The 24,575-nt window shown below is 45.9% G+C and overlaps 1 protein-coding gene across 3 annotated transcripts in view; it reads left to right on the top strand.

Moving 5' to 3' along the window:
* LOC147240056 (SRC kinase signaling inhibitor 1-like) overlaps positions 1 to 24,575 on the top strand; it is a 79,966-nt gene that overhangs the window by 23,299 nt on the left and 32,092 nt on the right. For all 3 annotated transcript variants that reach the window (XM_086194547.1, XM_086194548.1, XM_086194546.1), the window contains exons 2-3: positions 7,438 to 7,745; positions 14,889 to 14,915. In XM_086194547.1, the coding sequence (XP_086050673.1) occupies positions 7,438 to 7,745; positions 14,889 to 14,915 (335 nt within the window). The remainder of the gene's footprint in view (positions 1 to 7,437; positions 7,746 to 14,888; positions 14,916 to 24,575) is intronic.

The raw sequence follows: 24,575 nt of genomic DNA, 5'->3' as shown, positions 1-24,575 counted from the left end.
TCGGGTCTCAATATGTTAAATCACTGCTGCACCAGCCTCCATCTCACTCTCACTGGTGAACCAGCCTCCGTCTCACCAGCCTCCATCTCACTCTCACTGGTGAACCAGCCTCCGTCTCACCAGCCTCCATCTCACTCTCACTGGTGAACCAGCCCCCGTCTCACTCTCACTGGTGAACCAGCCCCCCTCTCACTCTCACTGGTGAACTAGCCTCCGTCTCACCAGCCTCCATCTCACTCTCACTGGTGAACCAGCCCCCGTCTCACCAGCCTCCATCTCACTCTCACTGGTGAACCAGCCCCCGTCTCGCTCTCACTGGTGAACCAGCCCCCGTCTCACTCTCACTGGTGAACCAGCCCCCCTCTCACTCTCACTGGTGAACTAGCCTCCGTCTCACCAGCCTCCATCTCACTCTCACTGGTGTACCAGCCCCCCTCTCACTCTCACTGGTGAACTAGCCTCCGTCTCACCAGCCTCCATCTCACTCTCACTGGTGAACCAGCCCCCGTCTCACTCTCACTGGTGAACCAGCCCCCGTCTCACTCTCGCTGGTGAACCAGCCTCAGTCTCACCAGCTTCCGTCTCACCAGCCCCCGTCTCACTCTCGCTGGTGAACCAGCCTCAGTCTCACCAGCCTCCGTCTCACCAGCCTCCGTCTCACCAGCCTCTGTCTCACTCTCACTGTTGAACGAGCCCCTGAGACACCTGAACTCCTTCTCCTGGCGCATCCACTCCCTCCCAACCCATGAGGAAGCCGCCCCTCATTTTGCTCTCAAGCAAAGTTTTTGCTAGCGCAGCAAACCTGATCACATCTTCTCTGGGCCGGCTCCGTTGCTGGGAGATATTTCAGGAGGTTGCCGTGGTATTTTGAGACCTGTCATAACTTTTTCATCAGTCTGGCAGCTGTAAATGAATGATGAGGCTCAAAAAGAAAGTTGAGCTGGAGTTCAAACGACGTGGCAGAGGTTCAGCGTCCAGAAGTTGTCAGAGATATGAGCCTGTGAATACCACAGTGGGCGGAGCCAATGTAGAGCGATCTTTGTATGGGTGATAGTTGAATTTAACAGGAAATAAGCGCCTCTTTTTAAGTTTAATAACTCAACTCAGCACCTCCCTGCCAGCAACAGTTTGGAGGAATTTTGTATTCAGCAAAGGCAGACCTTGTTCCAAATATAGCCCGCCCGGCGTTCACATTCTAGTCTTGTTTGGGTTTTATTTTAATTTTCAAGTGCCCTGGAGAGCTGGATATTATAATTTGTGCATGGAGGAGCACCATTTTTTTCTTTCACTCATTCCTGCCACAGCGCCTTGCTTGGTAATTAATGGTCTCAGAGGAATAGAGAATTTATGACGGAGAGAGAGAGAGAGAAAGTGTGATGGAAGTGATCTGTGTTCCGGCTGGTGGGAGGACGCCACTGGCTGGAATATGATCGGGAACATGAAAAGATGAAGGCATAAATAAATGAGTCACTGCCGACGGGGCAAACAAGGAAGAGGAAAAATATGGAACAAACTCCTTAAAAAAAACCAGACTGTTTTCTTGAGTGATTATTGTGTTATCTGTAGATACATTTTCAACCATCTAAAATCACCTTTTCAGCCGTTTTAGCTTGAAGAGGTCGTCATGCTAACTATCAATGTATACTCAAAACCTGCAGCTCTACCGAACTAAAGAGCCTAAATCCAAGCTTTCAGACGCCACCTTAGAATGGAGTGGTTTTATAGTTGTCACAATGTGGCCAGTTTAGGTTAGGGTACAGAGACAGGTTGGTTGGTTTGGGTTCAAATACAAATAAGTTAACATCGTGGCGTCTCGCTAAAAAATACCTGGATTTATCACCATAACAGTGACTGAATATGTTGTGACATCATGTGACAACTGTTCACTTCTCTTAGCGTGCATAATGAGGTAAATATTGATTCGGGAATTAATTAGAACATCATTCAAAAAGTAGCGTAATAGTGCAACGACTGACATCGAGTTCCTGGCTCACAATTCTGTGGGTTATATACAAATTATACTGCAGTCATTCCGCAGGTATAAGTACTAAGAGGGAGCGACCTGTGTGATCTACTGTGCTGTATCCTTCATGGAGTCATCAGCAGCTGCAAACACCCGACACCGACCTCCGAACGCTCCAGGAGAAAATAATCTGAAGTAAATCTGCGAGGGGCTGCGCTGATTAGACCTGAGCCTGATGAAACCATAAAGCTAACAAACGGCTGCTGTCAGACTCTGGTCAACAGTGGCGAAGGTTGTTGGGCTGTTCCACTCTCCCACACTAATGAGAAATGTTTGGACGTGGCCTTGAGCAGTGGTTTGGAATGTGGCCCAGACAGCTGAAATACAATGACAATCACTCATTGGGTTTTTAGTCTGAACTCAACCATAATAAACATTTGATAATAAATCGTGTGTGTGTGTGTGAGAGAGAGAGAGAGAGAGAGAGATGACCTCATCTGTGATTGGATTAGCTGAAGATTCTAATTATTGTCCAGTTAAGCAAGAGATTAGCTGTAATCAAGTGTTGTTCTGTTGTTCCTGGACACGTGTTTCCGTGGCAGATTTCTTGTTCTAACTCACCTAAACGTGTGAGAGCGAAGCTGAATAACGACTCTTAACCCAAGGCGACATTGCTGCAGTTTAGAATTCAACATTGTGAGATAAATTGGAAAATTAGGAGGCAATTCATCAGCCGGACTAGCAGAGCTGTTAGCAGGAGCAGAGCTGTAATAACAGGCTGGGAGGAGGTGGCAGCCCATTAACTAGCCTCAAGACCAACAATGACATGGTAGAAAAATTACATGATAGGACTAATATTTGCCTGTCAGAGCTCTGAGAGCGCTGGGTGAAGGTACATAGAAACACCAGAAGGCATAAAAGAAACTGAATAAAGGAAGGCGAGAACGTGTTCCAGAGCAGAAGTCAAACTATTTAAGTTTCCTTCACACTTACGGGCCCAGATTGTTATTTTAATTATCCAGCATTCGTTTCCCCTTTCCACTCTGTTGTTGGACAGTTAGAATAACAATCTGAGCCTGTCAGTGAGTAAAATGAACTTTTTTAATGGAAGGTAGCCAGTTGCCCCTCTGGATGATTTTTAATGTCCGTTATCGCTCACTCAGACTAAAAAAGACAAAAGGTAGAATCAGGGTTGGAAAAATAACTGAAGATACCCTTTTAATATTAATTATTTCAGTAATGAATGTAGTAATTATTGGCTAAGTAAAGTTTATTATCATCTTAAGTAATAAGATCCAGTAGTGCAGTACAGTTGAAATCTAAGATTACTGGTTTTTAGATTACTGATGTGAAAATTATGTGGTTAACGTGTGTGTATTTTTCATTTTGTACAATTAGCGTTAACTAATCAGATCCCCTAATTATTCACTCATTCAGATACGGCGCGGCAGAGGTGGACACGATTGGAGTGTGTTCGTTTGGGTTTCTGTTTTTTCGGAGGCTGAATCTATTTTTGACATTTTCAAAATCCAGAAACGGTCATTTGGACCAAAAGTGGCTACATTTAACACCCACTGGGCAAATGTTTGAGTTATTGAGCGCTAACCCTCCCGAATTATCCAGCTAACTTATGTATTTGAAGTAATTCAAATACTGAATCGGGAGAACAGATGCCTGGAACTTGGAGGGCTGCCGTGATGCCAGCATGCATCATGACATAGATGCTGTCAGATGGAGGGGCTTTGACAGGACAGACTCCTGCTGGGGTTTTGCTCTCCTTCTTAGCACGAGTCTTTCATTTTCATTCAGTCCAGAGAAGCTGGGATGTTGCTGCTCCCAGGAAGGAGCCCGGCAGCCGTGATGTCTGCTCCTGCTTGAGTTGGTCACAGATGAAAATCCTCTGATGGGAGTGTTGGCGCGTGCCAGCGTGTCTCCATGGGAGGAAAAACCAGGACTTTTATGAATCAGACCCTGTAATTTAAATGTAGAACACTTGGATGATACTTCCTACTACTGCAATACCAGCTGGAATTTCCTGTAACCGTATAATTGAAGCAGCTTGGATGCTGCCAAAAATATCTGTCGTGTATGTTCACAGCTATCTCTGTCAGAATGATTTTTGTATGATGACTTACAGCCTAAATGGTGTCTTGCTCACTGGCGCCTCACCAGTAGTTGATCACGGTTTATTGTTCTTTGGCCAACGACAGGAGTAATGTGTCACATCATTTGAAAAGAGCACCAGGAGCCTTTGAGACTTGAGTTGTTTCCCTCCATGTCTCTGATTTGACTAAATTAGGAGCCACAGGCCAGAGGAAGTATTCCAACTCACCTGGACCGACAAGCTTTAGTGGCAGGTGTATATTCGTAGGATGCTTCTACCCCCTCACAGGTCAGTTTGTCAAGTGCAGAACCAGGAGAAGACAAATCTGCTGGAACATGGAAACCATAATCAATAATTAACTGATTAGTCAGCCGGCTGATGTAATCGTCTGATACCCTCTCAGTCATATCAGCGAGAAAGAGATCATTCGTCCGGTATCAGCTGATGTCAACACTGAGTTTTTTGGGGGCTCAGTTTGATTTAGACATGATGTAGTTGCACGGTTTGTCCAGTAGAGCGCGCTGTGCTGCAGTGCTGCGCTGATTGAGCATTTTTATCCTTGAACAGGAAAATGTTCTTATTCTTTGTTAAAAGTGTAGATGGCGTCTTTTGGGGAGCAACTGCAAAAACTGTTCATGCATTTATCTCCTCAGCTAATTGACGGGTTGTATTTCTTCTTCTCTAATTTCAGTTTCAGCAGCAGGACCACTTCCCTGTGAAGGTCGGGATCAGTAACGAGGGATTTCACACATAAGAACTTCTTTTTTTTTAACACATATTTACAATCAAATTTTACAATTATTTCACTTTTTTCAAAATGAGTAAAATCTAAGATTTAAAGTTGTTCTTCTCCTTGATGATGAAATGATCTGATCTGTTACATCTTGTAGAGGCTTGTGGGTTATTAACTGTTGCTACTGCTGCACCTTCATCTGTCCGGCTGTGTTTTATGTGTCAGTGATCACTAGGGGGCAATAGACCACCCCCATACTCAAAGACATCATCATTCCCGTCCACGCCACTTCTCCTTGAACGCCTCCGACACACGGCTCTGCTGTCATATTCAGTCAGAGTGGGAGATGCTGCTGGTTTTCTCTCGCCTCGGGCTTCCCAGGCGGTTGTTGCGTTTGACAGATGTTGCAGATGCTTTTGCAAGGGGTGTATAGCTGGAGGTGTGTTTGTGTGTGGAGCAAAGGAGTTTGTGTGTGTTTGTGCATGCGTGCATGTGTTTGGGGACGGCGTCTCTAGACATGGTTGCAGTGTGCAGGCTCAAGGACACACTGGATGTCAGTTGTCACATTAACACACTCGCTGCTGCTCACTTGACATACCCCAAGGACTCACCCATTAACTCCAGTGTGTTTACACAATACAGTGTGTCACACATCCCTACTGAGTCTGTAGCTGGTGTGTGTGTGTGTGTGTGTGTGTGCGTGTTACATTCTCTCACTTGCAGTGTAATTAATGATCTAAATCAATCCAGCACGTCTTGTTAGAAATGTTTCTGCCTCTTAAATCACAGATGCTTGACAATATTGCTGATTGTTCTCTAACTTTTGAGTATGTTATCTTGCAGGCAGCTGGAGCTTCTTTCACCTCAGTAAATTAGGAAAAAGACATTAAATCAACTGCACACACGGCCACCATGGCCACCATACTGTCAAATATGCAGTGTGTGTGTTTTTTCTTGCATTTAAAACATGCGAATCCACAGTTGAAACAGCTGTAAGTATCTGGAACTATTTCCAAATATCATTACTAATGTTTTTCATAAAGGTCAGTGTAATATTTCCAAAATAATGATAACAACAACAAACATGACTTGCAAAGATGAAAATGTCAAATGTCTCGAAATGGTGAAGGACCTTCAAAACCATGTGAGTCAGTGAAACTCCGTCCATCACTTTAGTTGTGCGCCTGCAGACAAATCGGAGCGATTTCCTCGGCGGCGGAGGTCATGAAGCCAAGCGCTCATGAGCACTCATGGCCTTGACTCTTGATTTCATCCATCCATCTGTTTCCCTCCCTTCTCGAGGAGGCGGCTGTGGCAGCAGCAGCAGTCAGGAACTCTCCGTCTCCTCCTGGGAGACCAACTGTTTCTTAAATTGCTGCAAGACATGGCGGTTTGGAGCAGGAGCCATTTTACCTCCACGGAGGTGCATTTCAGGTTGCTGCTGTGTCTGGGAAGCTGTCAGAAAGCGTTGGATTGACGAGCTGTTTGTGTTGCCAGGTGACATATAAGAAGAAAACTGGATCCAGGAAGGCCTGCTGGATTTAGTTGAATTGCCGACATCGTATCTAAGAGCTACTATGTAACACTTCCTTCATCTGTTGTTAAACACAATAAGAGAACTCGGATGTTAAAATAGGAGCTGGGCTTCAGGCCAGTTTTCACATCATCGCACACACACGGGCTCACACACCCTTCATCAAGCGCCTCCTTTTTATGTTTTACACATCCATCAATTAAAAGACTCCATGAGAAGTTGGTGATGGCAAAGCAAAGCTAGAAAGACGTTTTATAACCTAGCTCTCTCTCACACACACACACACACACACACACACACACACACACAGAGGTTTCCCACGATTCACCTCACGTGCAGTGAATGGAGAACAGCCAGGGCTGGAGTTGAGGCCTGTGTGAGGTTCTACTTGGATGATTTAGAGCCTGACACTCTCCATTTAAACAGTAACGCTAACGTGGAAGTGGCTTCAACCTGCACTGCTTCTGATGGCCAGCAGGGGGCTGGCTCAGCTGTAGTCCTGTTGTTTTCATAAGTTTAAAAACAAATCCTCTTCCTTATAGATTTTTTTACTTAGTAAACATTTCCAATACAGCATGAAATTCATTTCATAGATTACGATCAGATCTGGAGTCAGACAATAAAGCAGTCGTGCTTTAGGGCGTGGCAACCCTGTGATTGACATGTCGCTAATATGGCAGTAGGTTTCTGAAAATGGTCGCCACCAGAAGCAAAAATCCATCATGGTGGCATCCAAAAACCAGCAGGTGATGTTGCGCTGTGCTGTACAATCATATGAGCTTTGTAAACGTTGTTGGTCTCGTTTGTGTGATATCATGTTGACGTCTCACCAATGGAAATTTTATTTCTTTGTAATGAATGTGGTTATTGTAGATGTATCACTTGTGTTTATTCTGAGTTTAAATGTAATTCCGCATATTTTGTCCAAACAGTCTGCCTTTTCAACATTGATGTGTGTCCGCTGTGTCTGAGCTCATGGTGAGGAAGTCTGCTCCTGAAATGTTTGGGGAGTTTAGTGAGAGTGCTTCTCTCCAATATGCCAAACCAAGTACCTGAGATTTTCACCATCAACTCTCTGTTGTGTCCTTACACCCCCACTGCAGGTCGAGAGAAGAGAAAGGGTCCCATGATCTCTGCCGGCGATGCCGAATTCCCGCGGGATTACCACACGCTGGCTGCCGGCGGCGGCCGCGGGGCCCGGCGGTTCCCCGACAACACCAACGGGGGGTTCACATCATCCTCGCTGGACCGCCGGCACAATTCTGTGGCCGCCAAGAGCCTGGAGGCCCTGAACAGCATCCACAAGGCCGACATAGAGCGCCAGCGGGACGCCCTGATGGACCTCCAGAAAACCAAGTACACCAACAGCCCTGGGGGCATGTCGCAAGGCTCCGCCCCTGGTGGACGACAGGTGTGGTCACTCTCCTGTAGCCTGCATCAGTTCATAGGGTTGAGAGATTGATTATATTTGTCCTCATGATTAACGTTCAAAACAGTGCTTCACCCAGAAAGGGCATTTTACCCTTTAAGTACTCACTAATAGATGATTTGAGCTGACGGACATTTTGTTACTTCTGTGTCACTTCTTTTTGAATCCAGAACACAGAAAGAACCAGCCAAGTATGTTTAGCTTGAAGCTAACGGAAGCTGTTGGCTAACAACAGGGTTCTAACTTAACATTCCTATTAGTGAAAAGTAAGATTCAATTTTTTGGATGAGGTTTCACTTTGGCCAGGCAGTGAAGGTGTCTCTGGACCCGAGAGTCCTGGATTGTGTCTCATTCTCGAGGGCAATAAAAAGTCTGGCTATGCCTCATTACACCGTCTGAAATATTCAGACAAGGTTAAAGCAAATTTATTGGTATTTCCCACCAAGGACGACACAAAGTGCTTTTAAGTGTACACAAGCAAAAACACACAAAACAACACAAGCAAGCGGAATAAAGATTGAAGTGCACAGACTAACTGAAAGTAACGGTGAAGACGTTGTTAGCTTGGAGTTGACGGTTGTTAGGCGGTGTTCTTGGTTCTTATACGCCTCCACAAGGTGAAACACACCTGTGGGTTGCTAATTTAGCCTGTTTTTCAACACCTAGACTTGTGGAATATCCACATGGAACACTTCAGAGGTAGCATTAGCCTGCTGGCAAACTCATAGCTTGTTTGCAAGCTTTCTGACATCTGCAGCAGAAGTTCATATTTTCAACAGGGTTCCAAGCGTGTGTATGTAGAAACAACGCGGTAGCTCCTCAGGTTCACTGACAACAACCTCTTGAAATCACATTCTTTCTTGTAAAATGATAATTCATAATGTGTCATAGGTCTGGATAAGTGTAGGGACAACAAAACCTTTTAAAAAGCAGTTAGGGTGAGGAAGCATTGTTGATTAGAGCTGAAATGCAGCAGCTCTAATTGTGTTTGACTGTTCTGGCCGTACGCATCTGTAACTGAGCTGGTTCTGAGTTCCTGCTGCTCCAAGTATCTGGAACCTTCACTTCATGGTGTTGGGCAAGAAAAAATCACGCAGCATATACACAGTTGTATAGAGATTTGTGCGTGTTGAGTCAACAAGGTGGTCGTCTCACGTAGTTCTGTGAGATCAGGTTGGAACAAACAGGTGACAGCCAACATCCAGACTTTTCAAAGATTCTGGATTTTTCTATGAGTTTCATTGGAGGATTTTCCAGCCACATAAATGAGCCACACGAGATGTAAATTATTCTTCCAAGCGGAGTGTTCTTTTGTCTTAATACGTCTGGAGGGGATTTTAAAGACATTATGACTTTTTTTTTCCCTGTTTGGTTTCATTAAATACTTCTCTCCTGCAGAATAAGTCTGCAAATATGTGTTCTGATTGTAACCGTGTTTAGTTGGATGCAGATACAATAACAAATCTGGAGGAGAGTGCAGACTCGAGGGATGAACGAGCCGTCTGAGTGCTTTCTATTTCCACACGCGAGCCTTTTCTCCCTGCGGGATGACAGCCAATTGGTGGGCTCGGAAACCCACACAAGCGCATTATGTGGCGAGATGCCCCTCGGGCTTCAGTGGAGGCATTTTTTTATGTTTGCTTGCTTGCTTGCTTGGTCAGTAATGGCTCGCTTTTTAGTGGTTATTACATGACATATGGAGAAAAGGATTTAACCGAGGATGTCAGATGCCATTACCTCTCTGCTGCCTACTCTCTCTTTCATTCCGCCATCAGTCACCATGACGTGATACCTGTGACAGATGGTCACACCAGGCTGCAACTCAACGTTCAGGGAATTGGGCTTATTTGTTGTCTTTTGTCAAACATTTTATGGTACAGATCAGAAATGGGAAGTGGTTTCAGGGGGACTGTGGGGGTTTCTGTCCAGTAGCGTTTTGGGGTCATGCATGTAGCAGCACACGCTGCCGTAACTTGCCCAGAATGCACATGGAAATGTTGAAAACTGCATGTGAAACTTCAGTTTTCCGCTCTTTGAATGAATGGAGCTCCACACTGATGATGTATTTTTGTAGTCCAACAGGAAGTTTGCATGTCAGGGATGAGGTGTTTTTGTAGTCCCACGGGAAGCAGTCCAGTTACAAGTAAAACATTTATGTATTAGTCCTTCTATGTGGATATTCTCATGTCAGTTGCCATAGCAACCAGGATAATAGCACAGACCCTACACTCATGAGTGACGATAACCCAAGTTTCCTGCTGAGCGAATGTAGAACCAACACTTGAGCATCATGGGGGTCATACGTGACCAAGATAACATGCCTCGAGGATGCTGTGATTGGATGTTTAAGATTTGGAGCCTGATAGAACGTTTACATGTGTATCTGGAGGTTTGAATGTACCGCCTCATAGCAGATGTTGGCGTTGCCCTGAACAGTGTGTTTTATTCTAACTGTTGAGGAAAAAATCTGTACAATAACAGTTTTGACTCTGTCACGTTTAATGTGAAGTTGTATGTAAATGTTCTTTATCTCAAGCAGTGAGAGACCTTGTGGAATGGGCGTCGCCTTAGAGATCAAGAGCAAGTCACACATGGCGACATCATGGCTCGAAAAAGATGTATTCACCTTCACCGGGTCCAGCAAGCAAGACTACAACTAAAGTTTGGAGAGTCAGGCTAGCGGTTAGCTGAAGGTCCATTGAATTGTCAAATAAATTATACATGAACTGTGGAAAAAAAAAACACGGCGAAAGAACACAACTCAACCTTCGGTGAAAACTGGACAGAGGTTCTGAATGACAGCTGTTCTGGATCGGACGTGTTCAGTCGCGTGACTTCTAGAGGTGCTACATCAGAGCTGATTTGAATGGAGGGATTCTGTCTGTCTCTCTTTTTCAAGACATGAAAAAAACTGCCTGAAATGATTAAAAATTGGAGAGGTTTCTATTTCTCCGTAATCTTTTCTAGTTCGTCTTCTGGGGTCAGCCGACTCAGCTGAACTCATCCTTTAATTCTCTCCTGCTTCAGCTTCTGTCCATCATCCCTCTCTGTCCATCCAGACCCCGCCCTCTTTCCTCTCCTCTCCACGTGTCTGTTTACCCACAAGACCACCTATCTCTGTGAGAGAGGTGGAGAAACAGGTGGAGTCTGCTGTTGTCATGGCAACCCACCATTTCCCATATAAGGCAACTGAGTGATATCATATGGTTGGCAATGGCTGGCATTGGGAGGGAGGCACATGCTGCACCGAGTGAGAGGCAACAACCGCGGGAGAGAGAACTGGCGACAGGGAGCGACAACGCAGGAAGGAGGGAGGACGAGAGAGAGTGACAGACAGCTGAGGAGAGAGAGAGAGAGGACGGGAGGAGGAGGGGCAGGATGCTAACTGCCTCTTAGGCGGTACTACCAGCGAGGGGGGACTCTGGCAGATCCTCAGGGCGCGGGAAAGACACAGAGCTGCAGTGATAATAAAAAAAATGGAAAAATGGAGAGGGGGGAGGAGGAAGAGGGAGGCGTGTGGAGCCAAAGGATGGCAGCCGGCGTGCTAATTAAGTAGCAACGGTAACTCTCTAACCCTGTTCTTGCATCCTCAGCTGAGACGCTTCGGCGATGCTTCTGTTGCTGCGTGATGAGTGCCTGCATCTCCTTCTTCTGTGAATGAGTGTGTGTTTTTAGGGGAGGGTCAGACAGGTGTTGGACAGGTGTGTCTTTGCAGCTGCCATGTGTGGAAGGAAGCCTTCCAGAAACATTAAAATGTGTGTTAGTGGACGCACGTGTGTGTTTGGGAAGCTGAGGACGGAAGGCAGACAGTGAGTGAGAGGGGGGGAAAAAAACCGAGGGTGGGTACAAAGATGGCTACTTGGCTTGCAGGTCAGGCATGCATTTCTCTGCTCATCCTTCTCTTCTTCTTCCCCCTCTTCTTCCTCCCGTCATCTCTCTGAGCCAGCTCTGTCTCCATGCATATGTGCGCCTCGGGATTTCGGCTCAAGTGATTGAGAAATACTGCCGGCAGTAATCACTGAGTCACGGCACAGAGGGGACCCGTTTGTGTTTGATAAAATAGGTTTTATGTTCCAAAAAATGTCTGCTTGTAAATTATTTGTGGAATGACTTGGTAGAGGTTATTTTCCCCCACTTTAAGGTGGATAAACAGAGTAGAGTGCAACATATATGATGATGACCTCAAAATTATCCTGTCAATGATTGTGACAAGAGGAGAGTGATAACAGAGACCTGTGAAAGGGAGCGGAACACCTGAAAACCTGGAGATAGAGGACCTTCGTCTCCAAGTCTATGGGTTTTTGTTTGAATCCTTGAAATAAAGCTTTTGGTTAACATAAGTTAACAGTAGCATCAGATCTACCAGTAAACACCAGACCGGTGGGTGGTGGAGGTTCAGTTCTACATCAGATCCACCAGTAAACACCAGACCGGTGGGTGGTGGAGGTTCAGTTCTACATCAGATCCACCAGTAAACACCAGACCAGTGGGTGGTGGAGGTTCAGTTCTACATCAGATCTAGCAGTAAACACCAGACCAGTGGGTGGTGGAGGTTCAGTTCTACATCAAATCCACCAGTAAACACCAGACCGGTGGGTGGTGGAGGTTCAGTTCTACATCAAATCCACCAGTAAACACCAGACCGGTGGGTGGTGGAGGTTCAGTTCTAAATCAGATCCACCAGTAAACACCAGACCGGATGTTGGAGGTTCAGTCCTACATCAGATCCACCAGTAAACACCAGACCGGTGGATGTTGGAGGTTCAGTTCTACGGATGTTGGAGGTTCAGTCCTACATCAGATCCACCAGTAAACACCAGACCGGATGTTGGAGGTTCAGTTCTACGTCAGATCCACCAGTAAACACCAGACTGGTGGATGTTGGAGTGGTGGAGAGTCTTAAAAATGTAGGTGTTATCATGAGTCTAAAGGAGCCTACAGAGGTTGTGGAGGTCAACACAAGAAGCCTGGAGCTTATTTGTGGTGACCTTGAAGTCATGTGACCCTGGTGTAGTTCCTTCATAGGCTAATGTTAGCTTAGCTGCTAACTGTAGCATCCAGGCTTCCAGCATCATCAGAGGGTTCATTAGTGAAGATGGTCCTGATGAACTGAACCTGGAAGATCATCAACTTCTGTTCACCAGAGCTGATTTACTGATTCAATCACCACAATCACATGGAGCAATCCTATTGGCTGCTGGGAGGAGCCAGGAGATGACCACTTCCTGTTGGTCTACAAACATACACAATTAGTGAGATGTGAACTTTGTCAGATAATGTAAAAGCTAGGGGGCCAAGGAGGCATCCATGACATTTTGGGGCAGATCTGTTCAATGTCACCAAAAATGGCATTTATTTTTTTAATGCTGGGTTTGGCTGAGTTTCTCCCTGGTGGAGTTATTAGCTCTTTGAGTGCCCAACTTCTTATAGAGTATGACTGTGATGGAAGTTGTCATGGCCATTTTACATATTTTCTATGAGATCAGCCCAGTGATGCCATTTAATACCAGCCGCATGTCTCCTAGACGCTGTACTCAGACTCCGCCCTTTGCCGGAACCAAGCCTAGTATTTCCAGTGTGTGAGGACGCGTCTCCTGTTGAATGCTACATGTGTGACCGATTGAGAAAACGGCTTAAATATGATGAGGCAGAAGTTTCCCTGTGATGATGGAGAGCAACTCCTAGGGAGGATAAAGAACCTTCACTCATCTGTTTGTCCAAACACGAGGGAATGATGCTCTTCAATTATCTCCTACAACATTTGCTAATTCCCTCTTATAAGTCAATGACGCTGCCTCATTGTTTGCTTCCTTCACTGCTTGTTTTTCATTATGTGTCCATTGTTCTCTGTTGCGAGCCAAACCAGCTGTGATGAGCTCCATACATCACTTCATTACTGTTTACTCAACCTCTTAACGCTCAGGAGGCATCAGCTACAATATTCATGCAGCTCTGGTTAGACGTGACGTGGTGGCCTGGTAGTTGTACATCAGGAACCACGCAGAGATGATTCGTGTCACCGGGGTTGTCATTGTCAAGGGAGGTGGATGCGCTAGCGCGGAGCCTGAAGCCCACGTGCACCAGCGTCAAACACCAGTGAGGTTGTGTCACTGCACAGCACCGCCTACTGGCCACCATTACAGTAGCACACAGCTGTGCAGGTGGGACAAAACAACAACACTACGATATACCGCAGTACTTCCTCTTGTGATACAGCATCGATACTCTTAATGTTTTCATCCCATACAGCCCGCCGAGGCCTTCACATCTGGAGAAGCCTCTTGGTAAATGTTCCCCAAGAATTTCTCCAGATAAAAACACCTCAGAATTGAAATTTGAATAGCTTCATGATTGTCTAGCAACCTCAAAATGTACATATACAGTTGAACAGAAGCAGTTCTCACCTGCTCACTCCCGGAGGAGAACGCGCGGGGAGTGAACTCACCAACAAGCTTTTACTCATGCATGTTTGTGTTGGTCGACGCTCATTCACTCACAGACAGACCGATTTGCTCAGGTTTACGTATTCCGTCCTGGTTATCTCTGACCTGTGTTGAGACTCAGGGTCAGATGAAGTGAAGAAGGCAGATTTTTTTAATCCAGTGTCAGTGCATCTGTGTAATCCTGCTGCTGGGTCCGAGCCAGCCAGCCGGTGCTGCATCCTGCGAGAGTGTGGGGCTGAATTTAGTGGCTGACATCATTAGTGTGTGAAGTCACTGTAAACATTTGATTAATTGCTAAGAAGCAATTACGAGCAATTAAAATCCTATCATGATGGCAGTGAAGGACAACGTGAGCTAATCTGGTTATCATCACAGTGATTCCTCAATTTTCTCACCAAGCCTCGTGCAGCAATACAAGCTAATTTATTATTTAGCTTGTTTGCTTCCGCTTCAGCTCAGTTTTAAATACGGTGCTGAAGACGTTGCTACATAAATCACGTGCTGTTAAATCTCAAAGTTTTACTGTGTGGTGTCGCTCCTGTTTCTCTGCTCTCCTCCATTTTTCCTTCTGTGGTATTTTGCAGCAACCTGAGAAAATATCTAACGCTTGGTCCTTTTCCCCCCTTCTCCCCCGCCCATCCCTCTCCTGTCTCCTTTGCTCTTTGTTTTTCTTCCCCCTAAGCAACAACCAAACTACTGGAGCTTCAAGGTCAGTACCAATAATGTGTTTGTGTTTCAGTGTAAACCTGCTGCCAGTTATTTCTAAAGGATAACTTTTCTGTTGCATGTCTCCATGTCTGTCTCCTGCATGGTCTGAGTGTCCTGTCTGGAGTAAACAGAGTTTTTGACTGGACTGGAGATTGATCAGTGGAAGTCTGGTCTGAGCTGTTTGAACTGAGTCGTGCATGTAGGATTTCTGTCCGCTCTGAGTTATGAATCTGTACCCTCTAATGATGGTACTGCTTTTGTAATTATTGAAGAAATTTCTCCTATTTCCTCATTGCCTTTTTCCAATAACAAAGTTAAATGAAAAGGAAGTGAGATAGAAATGTTGCAAGTGTTACCTGGACACCGTAGTTTACTTATGAATCACCATCTTGTGATTAGAAAATGTCAAAGCAGTGCTTCTCCCAAGAAGTGTATTTTTAACATGTAGTTATCACAAATAGGAGTCTTGCGAAGATTTGTTCTCTCCTGCATTATAAGACTCCAGAATGCAGAGAGAGGCAGCCATGTTTATTTAGCTTGAAGCTTACGGAGACTGACGGCCAACAAGAGCCAAACTGTGGCTTGATTTGACTCCAGGGAGGGGAGCCTCACCTGGCTCAGTCTTGGCAGAGGTAGACACTTCCCACCCTCTACCATTAATTGTGCTAAGCTAGCTGGTGTGGGTCTGTATCTTCTTCGTTCTGGGGATGATGGACAAGAACAGACTTTCACAAAAGTTGGCTCAAAATAAATCGAAACGTGCACAACACAGAGCAAGTACCGAGTACTAATTAGTCCCCCTGCTGTGGGACCTCTCTGAATATCCGTCGTTTCATGTCACAATGTCAAACAGATCAGTCAACTCAGCAGCAGATTCACAGGCCTGGCAAACATTTTCTCGTGTTTTTTTATTCTATTTTGAGTTTAGCAGCGTAAAGTTGCACTAAACGTGCCTCACAAGCAAGTTTGGCTTCTTTCAGGCTTCTGGGACTCTGATGCGATGAGCTGAGCTGGTGTGCAGTTGTAAAGGTGTGTGTGGTGTGGTTCTAGAGACAGCTCTGAGTCAGCAGCGAGAGACGATGCCCTCTTCTTTCATCAGGTCAAATACTGTAGTGTATTACACCACTTACTTTACCTAGTGACAGAAAATATGAGAGCTGGGCTTCGTCGAGAGCCAAATGGAAGCCCACGCTGTTTGAAACACGTCTGCCTCTAGCATCTCCGTGCCCACACTGAAAGCTTTGCCATCCAAATGAAACCTCATTTTCAGTCAGTCACATATTTTTACGAGCACTGGCAGGGCTGGCTGTAAATAGTGCAAATGTGAAATGCACAAGTTAATGTGAAAATGGGGCTATTAGCGGTCATCAGTCACTGCCAGCATCATGCTGTCTCTCACAAGTTTGTTGCTACATCAGCGACACGACTCACTGGTTCCCAACTTGAATCCTTTTATATGAAACTGGAGAGATTAGAGAGGGAGGTCACACCAGGCAGGTTCGGACCAGATGTTTTAAAGACGGGGGGGGGGATTTAGCCGTCCAACTCGTGTGGTTTGTTAGGAAATCCATCCAGTTAAAGTGAGGAACCTGTTTGTCATCGCTGATCTGTGCCTGTGAAGGTTATAAAGAGCATCCACGTGTTTGTGTTGATGATCACGAGGTTCCGTTCATCCAAAGTAGGAAGAAGTCACACTTGTTGTGGTGTGTACCTTCACTGCAGTACAGCAGAACAGACCGGTTAGTTCAATGTGGACCCCAAATGAAAGCAAATTAGAACATTTTTAGTACTTAACAATGAACTTCGGTGGAATGGCTTAGCTCAGGGGGCTTCCAGTGTGTCCCCAATGTTGAGGGCTTTGGGGTTGTGGTCCAAACGTCCCAACACAATCAGGTCTTTCAATGGGCAGGGAAGGAACGCAGGTCCACCTGCTCCATCTGCAGCTCCAGCTGTAGGCTGGAACATACTTCTAACTAAAATCCACTGCACGCTTAACATGTCAGACCACCAGTTGCTTCAGAAAACTGTATTTATGAGTTGTGTTACATCCACCGCGCAGTCATCTTGTCCCGCTTTCCATCAGGCTAAAACACCCGCAAAAATCAGAAAATTATTACCCGTAAAGAGTTACATCTCGAGTCCTGTTCTGGAGTGAGGGGTCTACGGACGGTGGGATGGGTCAGATAATCGGAGCAGGAGCAGTTTTGCATTTACTGCGCCATTGTGATGAAAAGAGAGCTGAGCCAGAAGGCAAAGCTCTAGCTGTCAGTCTTGGTTCTGCTATCACCTACGGTCATGAAACATGGGTCATGACTGAAAGAACAAGAACGTGAATACAAGCGGCTGAAATGGGTTTCCTCAGGAGGGTGGCTGATGTCTCCCTTAGAGAGGAGGGGAGAAGCTCAGTCACCCATGAGGGACTCAGACTAGAGCCTCTACTCCCTAGAAAGGAGCCAGTTGAGGTGGTTCAGGCATCTAGTCAGGATGCCACCTGGCCGCCTCCCTGAGGAAGTGTTCCCACTGGGACGAGGCCCTGGGACAAACTGAGGACCAGGGATTTTATCTCCTTGCTGGCCCCAGAATGCCTCAGAATCCCCCAGGCGGAGCTGGTTGATGTTGTTTCTGTGCAGGAGCTTCTACCTCCATAACCTGACTTCAGATAAGCAGTTAATGATGGATGATGGCTGGACTTTTTACAGTATGGATGCATCATTTTTGCACCAGCATCAATGGCCTCTCAATGTTCTAGTGGCATGATTACGCTCCTTACTGCTGCAAACGTAGCTGCCGACCCCTCAGAACCCTCCTGATGCTGACGTCAACCAGCTGAATGTTCCTGTGTTGTTGCATCCTCAACAATACACTTGTGTTTGACTAGCTCGAGCAAGTTGATTTGTTCTGTTTATTTGATGCATTTGTTGACTTACAGTGGAAATGTTCTATTTGGTTGATTATCCCCTCCCCACAAACATCAGATCCATTGAAAATAAGCAGCTAGCACGAGCTTTAATGGGTTTAATTGGACTTGTCGTCTTTGTGGTCATCCATGTCGTTGAGGCAGTTGTCATGTGGTCTTCTGACGCGACTGTCCCGTCAGACGGATCAGATAGACAATTATCAGATTGTAAGAAAGACGGGCAGGACGTCTGGATCCAAGGACGTCCGTCCATCTTGGATCTTTGGTTATAATCTTGGTGGGAAGCTTTATTTGCGCTCACAGTAACGTAATGAGTTGTCATCACTTTGTTGTCTCTCATTCTGACATGTGATTATGCAAAATAATGAAAGCTCAACGCAGCAGAAACAGACATATCTAACCTCTGTTGTTGAGACTCACTCTGCTTTGACAAATCAGGCAGCCTGCATCACATAAATGAAGACTAGCTGTCATTCATCTGGCAGCTAACGGAGATCCTAATCAAACCAAACTAATGTTTGTGTTTGTTTGCTTGTTACCCAAGGCGCTGGTAGGGGGAACTCTGGCTTCTCTGTCGTACCAGCAGGCACCAGCAGCTTTAAGGTCGCATTGAGATGAAGAATGCGTTTTTGAAGCACTTTGTAACCTTGTTAAGAGACGTGCTTGTGTCTAATGATTTAAACTACAGAGGGTGTGTTAATAATGGTGCAGCAGTGTGTCTTACTGGTGTTTGTAATTGGACAACAATGGAGCCTCGTGTCACTGGGATATAACTTACATTAATCTTTGGAGACCCCACATAAAATACCCATTCACCACCTCTATTGTTCCATCTCAGACAATCCTCTGGCTGTGTTTGTTCAGTCTTTCCTGTATCAGCAAGTATGCAAGGAGCCTTTCAGAATATCAAGTAATTTTACGGTTAAGATGCTATAAGCTGCAGGAAGTGCTGAGGTTAGCGTGTGCTCAACAGTGCAATCTCCCTCCGGCTGCAGTGAAGTCGGGGTCAAAGGATCCGTTCAGTGGGCATAATGTATGGAAGTCAAGTGTGGAACTAATAATGCATCGTAGCCGTTTGCTGCTCTTGACTACATTCGTTTGTCAAGTTGACAGGGAAACGCACACATTTATGTTTTGTTTTTCCTACCTGAACCACTTGAAACTGTGCATACCTTTAGTGGAGCCTTGATTCAGTGTCTACTCTGGACCGCTGTACCCAAGAAAGGCGACGTAGCAAATTACACTATGAAAGCTGAGTGCACAATTTATAATGTAAAAAGTTTTCTCTACTGACAGCAAAATCGTAAACTTGCAAAGACTAAAGGTGATGTTTATTCATGCTGTACTTGTCCAGTGACCTGCTACATTAAACACAGCTGGCAGAACTCAGACTCAAGTCTTTAAATTTGTGACTTGAGTCAGTAGAAAGCTGCAAATTCTGTCTATAATTGAAGTTGTTGTGTCGTAGTTGTAGTGAATGGAAATGAAGTGGCCAAATTATTAGAAATGCGTCTCACTATAATGACTATCAACATCGTGGGGCAACTATAAACCTCGACGGCCCACATTTCTCCCCCACGGAGGATATGAATGGGACCCTCCCTTCCTCAGCCTCACAGTTCAACTGTTTTCTGTGTGCTGACATTTTCAAAGCCCCTATACAACCCGTGGCCTTTCATGCTTCCCATCGTTATTTTGGAAGGGTGCCATCGTCGCATCCTGGCCTTTGCGCCACCTATAAATGAGTATGTTTGGCTTAGAGAAATACAACCATTTTCCCTAGGATAGCAGCATGATGAGGAGTTGCTCCCTCTCCTGTGCTGACACAGCAACATGAGGGACATCGAGCTAAGCGAGACTAATGAAAACTGTCATCTTTGTAAAGGCTGAGCTTAGGCTGTAGTTCTGGATCACATTCGATTGTAAAGCAGCAGCCGGTGAGTTTATGTCATGTTTTAATGGGTGCTGCATGTTGGCAGCAGCCCACTCAGGACCCTCACCTTCTCTGTTCAGCTGGTGACACATTCTGGCTGGCTGCTATTTGTTGCTCGTCTGCAGCTGCTAGCGGATTGGTTATAGCTCCCCTTCCTCTGGAGAGTCGGGGAGTCTTGCCTCCTCTTCTGATGCAATAGAAGCCCCTGCAGCAGAGCAGTTCTGAGCTTGTGTGTGAGGGTGTGTGTCTGTGTGTGTTATGGGTTTGCCAGCTCACTAAATGCACACACACAGGGGTGATACACTCCAAGAGCACATTGTTATTTAGCAATTAGCAATAAGTTATGTCTGATGCAGGCACATTTCCATGCATGTGTGAGGGTTTATTGCAGGGGTCTGAGTGGATGACACATATTTCCTGACACTGTCAACATTATCCATCTGCAGGGATGAACATGCATGGAAACGTCAGCCTCTCGCCTCCTTTTACTGTATCAAAAACACAATGGGGCTGAGTGCTGCAGGATTCTCCTCTTTTCACTGCTCCCAGCCTCACTTGTACAAATATTAATGCTCCATTTTGTTCTCTTGTCTTTCTGTCTGGAGCGGCCAAAGCAATCGCAGCGTATTGTCTTCTCTGTTTGCCTCAGTGTTGAATTTGTAAGGATGTACGACACTGTCGGCTTAGACAGTGAGACGGGATCCTATTCAAGTTGTCTCCAGTTGTCCAATTACTCATCAGCCATCTTAATTTCCGGGGGAGTTATTATGGAGCCTTTTGCTTGTTGGATTGTTCTGGTACTTGTTGAAGTAACCATGGCGACGTGGTGGAGTTGATCAGAGGGGGAGGGGATCACCGGGCTGTAAGTGGGATTCATCTGACCTGAAATGTATGATACTAACACGTCACACGAGAAAACCTCAGCCAGGACAAGAGGGGTCTTCCCATCATTTGTAACATGAATAAATTCATAAATACAGACAAAGGGACAAACATGGCACTGACGTTCCGACCAGAAATTAGCCCACTCAGGACCCTCACCCAGTGCCCCTGATGTGACACCTCCTCCCAGCCTGGCCCCACCCTCACCACTTGTGATACGGCACGTGGTGCAAGCACAGCTTCCACCAGTGTCCACACCGCCTGCTGAGTGCCAAGAGACAAAGTCCTTCAGTTGTCCCCCAGCAGCAGCAGGTCGAAGCATCACAGGTACAAGAACGATGGACACAAGCGAGAACCAGGGCCTCTTTGGTGTCAAACGAGGCAGCAGCTAAGAAACGGAACCTTCATTCTCTTTCAGGCAGCAAATCATGGACGCTGAAATATCCTGGATGCAGGAACTAGAACTAGAACTAGAAATGTGTTATTGCAGTTGTATGTCACGATGATGCGTGCTTGTCAGAGAGACCTTGACCTTTGACCGTCAAAACCTTTTCAGCTCATCCTTGAGACCCAGTGGATGTTTGAGCCAAATTTGAAGGAGGATATCGCAATAATGAGAATGGGGCCGATGGACAAACACACAGACAACCTGATGAAGAAGCTGAAGTCAGGAAAGTCTCCAGTGGCGTTCTTTGCTCTTCTTCCAAGAAAAGAAATAACACTCGGGTCCTGATGCAACTGATGCAGCATCAACCCTAACCTCACAATGTGACCAGCTTCCTTAGGTGAGATGTAAGACGACAGTGAAATGGCAATCAGCAAATACCCATAACGACCCAGTTTTTTTCAGAGGATTTGTGTCACTTCAGGGATCCTGCGGCTATGTGAGGCTGATCTGTGTTTCACTTCTTGTCTTGACTAAATGTGACCAGACTGCGTTGGCATCTCCAGAATAACCCTGCTACATTTGTCCCAGTGTGCCAGCTCAAGTCCAACCTCCTCAGATCGCTGCTTTTGTTACCTCTTGTGCTGTTCGGCTGTTGATATGATGCTCAGCAGAAAATCGCTATTCCCAAATCTGACTGGGAGAATAGCGGGAGTGTTTTCCACCGCTAAAGACTGCTACAGTGTTCCCTGGCTGGCACTGAGCTGAGGCACGTGGCCAGAATTACTCACTGACACTCAGAAAGCCTCAACAGGATGAAAAGTTGCCTCTAGTTTTCATGTGAAAGACGATTATCTTTGACTGAGAACTGAACTAAGTGAAGCAGTAGTGCCTGCTATACTTACACTGTTGACTTGGAGTGTATTTTATAAATACCATACGAGCTGTCTAGAGAAATCAAGGTCAAAGCAGACTTCAGTGGTGATGAAGCAGCTGATACTCCCTACCTGACACCAGATCAGTGGGGAATATCTGGCCAAGGAAGTGAACAAAAGGTTCCCTCTTCTCTTTCTGAAACAAGTGTCCTTGAGCAGGACAATTAACCCCCAGCTGCTCGCTGGCAAAGAGGCCTGCTGGATATATCGGCCGGCTCTCTCCTCAGCGCTCCTACTTCACCTGCCTCGCCTCCGGACTGTTGTTATGATGAGTGGTGTGTTCCTTCGACACATTCAGATGCAGTTGCCAATTCATGCTATGTGACAGGATTCTGAAATTCAAGTCTCACCGGAAAGGAATGCTATGGTTTGTGAGGGTAATGTCCATGAAATGTGAGAGTTTGGGTGGGGGGGGCTGGCTTGGTACAGCTGTGCACAGCTGCCACATCCATCAAGACTTGAGCTGGTGGGAAATCTGGATGGAGTCTTCTGGTGAAAGAGAGACCTGACCGACTTCTTTCACGAGTCCAGCGGAACCTTGGAGGGTCTTTTCATGCTTGTGCAGGCGTTTGAAGAGGTTGAGGTAAGGGTCAACCACTCTCTTATCTTCAAAGGCGTATTGTTAATATCAGGAGAGCGTATTCAGAGTGCACATTTAGAGATATTTTATATCATTCCTGACTGGCTTTTTGTGCTTTCACAGGCCAACCTCTGCAGCAGCCAAATGACCTTCATTTTTGATCAATCTGAATATTTTCCCTTCAAGTCAAGTAATTTTCTTGTGGTTGATATCCCAGGAGCTGTCCCCAAAAATAAGAGTCACGCTTTTGGCCGATAGCATTATTATTTTGTGTGTGGGGTGTTATGGGGTGGTGGCGCACCAGTGACTTACCAGTAGAGTTCCATGTGATGCAGAATTTTTATCACACCTCTTGCATCTCTGTTCAGCCCTCATGAAATTCATGGAATCCTTCATGCGAGAAAATCTAAATAGACATTTTCCTGAATGGATTTATTCTGCATCCCAGCTGATTTGGAATCTGATGTCTGAGGCACTTTGCAGCTGCTGGGTTCACCTTTTTATTGTTCATTATATTGTGTGGAGGCTGTATGCGTGTTCTGTGTTTACATGTATGCTGGAGATGTGAGATGTGATGCTCGCAGGCAGCAGCAGCGCATTGAGATTCCTCCGGACGCATGTTTTCCTTCAGGATTAAATGATGATTATTGAGTTTATTTGTACATCAGTAGTCAATTTCTAGCCGTTAAATAGATGAGCAGAGTACACCTCTAATATTTATCCTTTTTCCACAGTTGATTTATTATTGACCTTTTACACAAATGTTGAGGACGTCTTTGACCTTTCCTCTCTCTCGAGGCCGTGTCACTGCTCAGATCAATTTCATTTGCTCATCACACAGAAATGTATGGTTTAGGTCTTTGTACAAGAGCGTTGGTCCTGATTTTTTTTTTTGTGAGCTTTTTTCTGCAACCTACGTCAATGCCAATAGAACACTGCAGGACTCATGAGTCCTAGAACCAGATCAGAAGTTAAACAACTGGTGTCCCATCTCAAAGTCAGTGACCTGAAACCAGGCCTGTGGTTCCCAGCAGTGGAAGATATTAGCTGTTAGTTCAGTTCTACATCAGATCCACCAGTAAACACCAGACTGGTGGCTGTTGGAGGGTCAGTTCTACATCAGATCCACCAGTAAACACCAGACTGGTGGGTGTTGGAGGTTCAGTTCTACATCAGATCCACCAGTAAACACCAGACTGGTGGCTGTTGGAGGGTCAGTTCTACATCAGATCCACCAGTAAACACCAGACTGGTGGCTGTTGGAGGGTCAGTTCTACATCAGATCCACCAGTAAACACCAGACTGGTGGATGTTGGAGGTTCAGTTCTACATCAGATCCACCAGTAAACATCAGACCGATGGATGTTGGAGGTTCAGTTCTACATCAGATCCACCAGTAAACACCAGACCGGTGGATGGTGGAGGTTCAGTTCTACATCAGATCCACCAGTAAACATCAGACCGATGGATGTTGGAGGTTCAGTTCTACATCAGATCCACCAGTAAACACCAGACCGGTGGATGGTGGAGGTTCAGTTCTCCATCAGATCCACCAGTAAACACCAGACCGGTGGATGTTGGAGGTTCAGTTCTCCATCAGATCCACCAGTAAACACCAGACTGGTGGATGTTGGAGGTTCAGTTCTACGTCAGATCCACCAGTAAACACCAGACTGGTGGATGTTGGAGTGGTGGAGGGTCTTAAAACGTGGGTTGCTAACCAGAGTCTGAAGGAGCCTACAGAGGTCATGGAGTTTGTAACTTGGATTTTGTGCATCTGGGTGGAACTCGTAGTTGAACAAGAATTCTCCCGTTGGAAGTTTTCCAGTCGTGTTCGACTGGTGAGAGGTGACACAGGACACGCTGGAGGGATCAGATATCTCATCTGGCCTGGGAACGCCTTAGGGCCCCTGGAGTGTTGCTGGGGAGAGGGACGTCAGGGCTGATGGATGGATGATGGAGGGACTTTAGTCCGTTTGTCCGTCCGCCTGGATGCAGATCACATTGTAGTACCAGATCTGACTGAAGG

Source organism: Aulostomus chinensis, chromosome 23 (assembly GCF_037954235.1).
Source record: "Aulostomus chinensis isolate RoL2024-O1b breed Wild chromosome 23, RoL_Achi_v1.0, whole genome shotgun sequence".
NCBI lineage: Eukaryota > Metazoa > Chordata > Actinopteri > Syngnathiformes > Aulostomidae > Aulostomus > Aulostomus chinensis.
The sequence above is the reverse complement of the archived record's forward strand: the minus strand, read 5'-3'. Positions and strand labels throughout refer to the sequence as shown.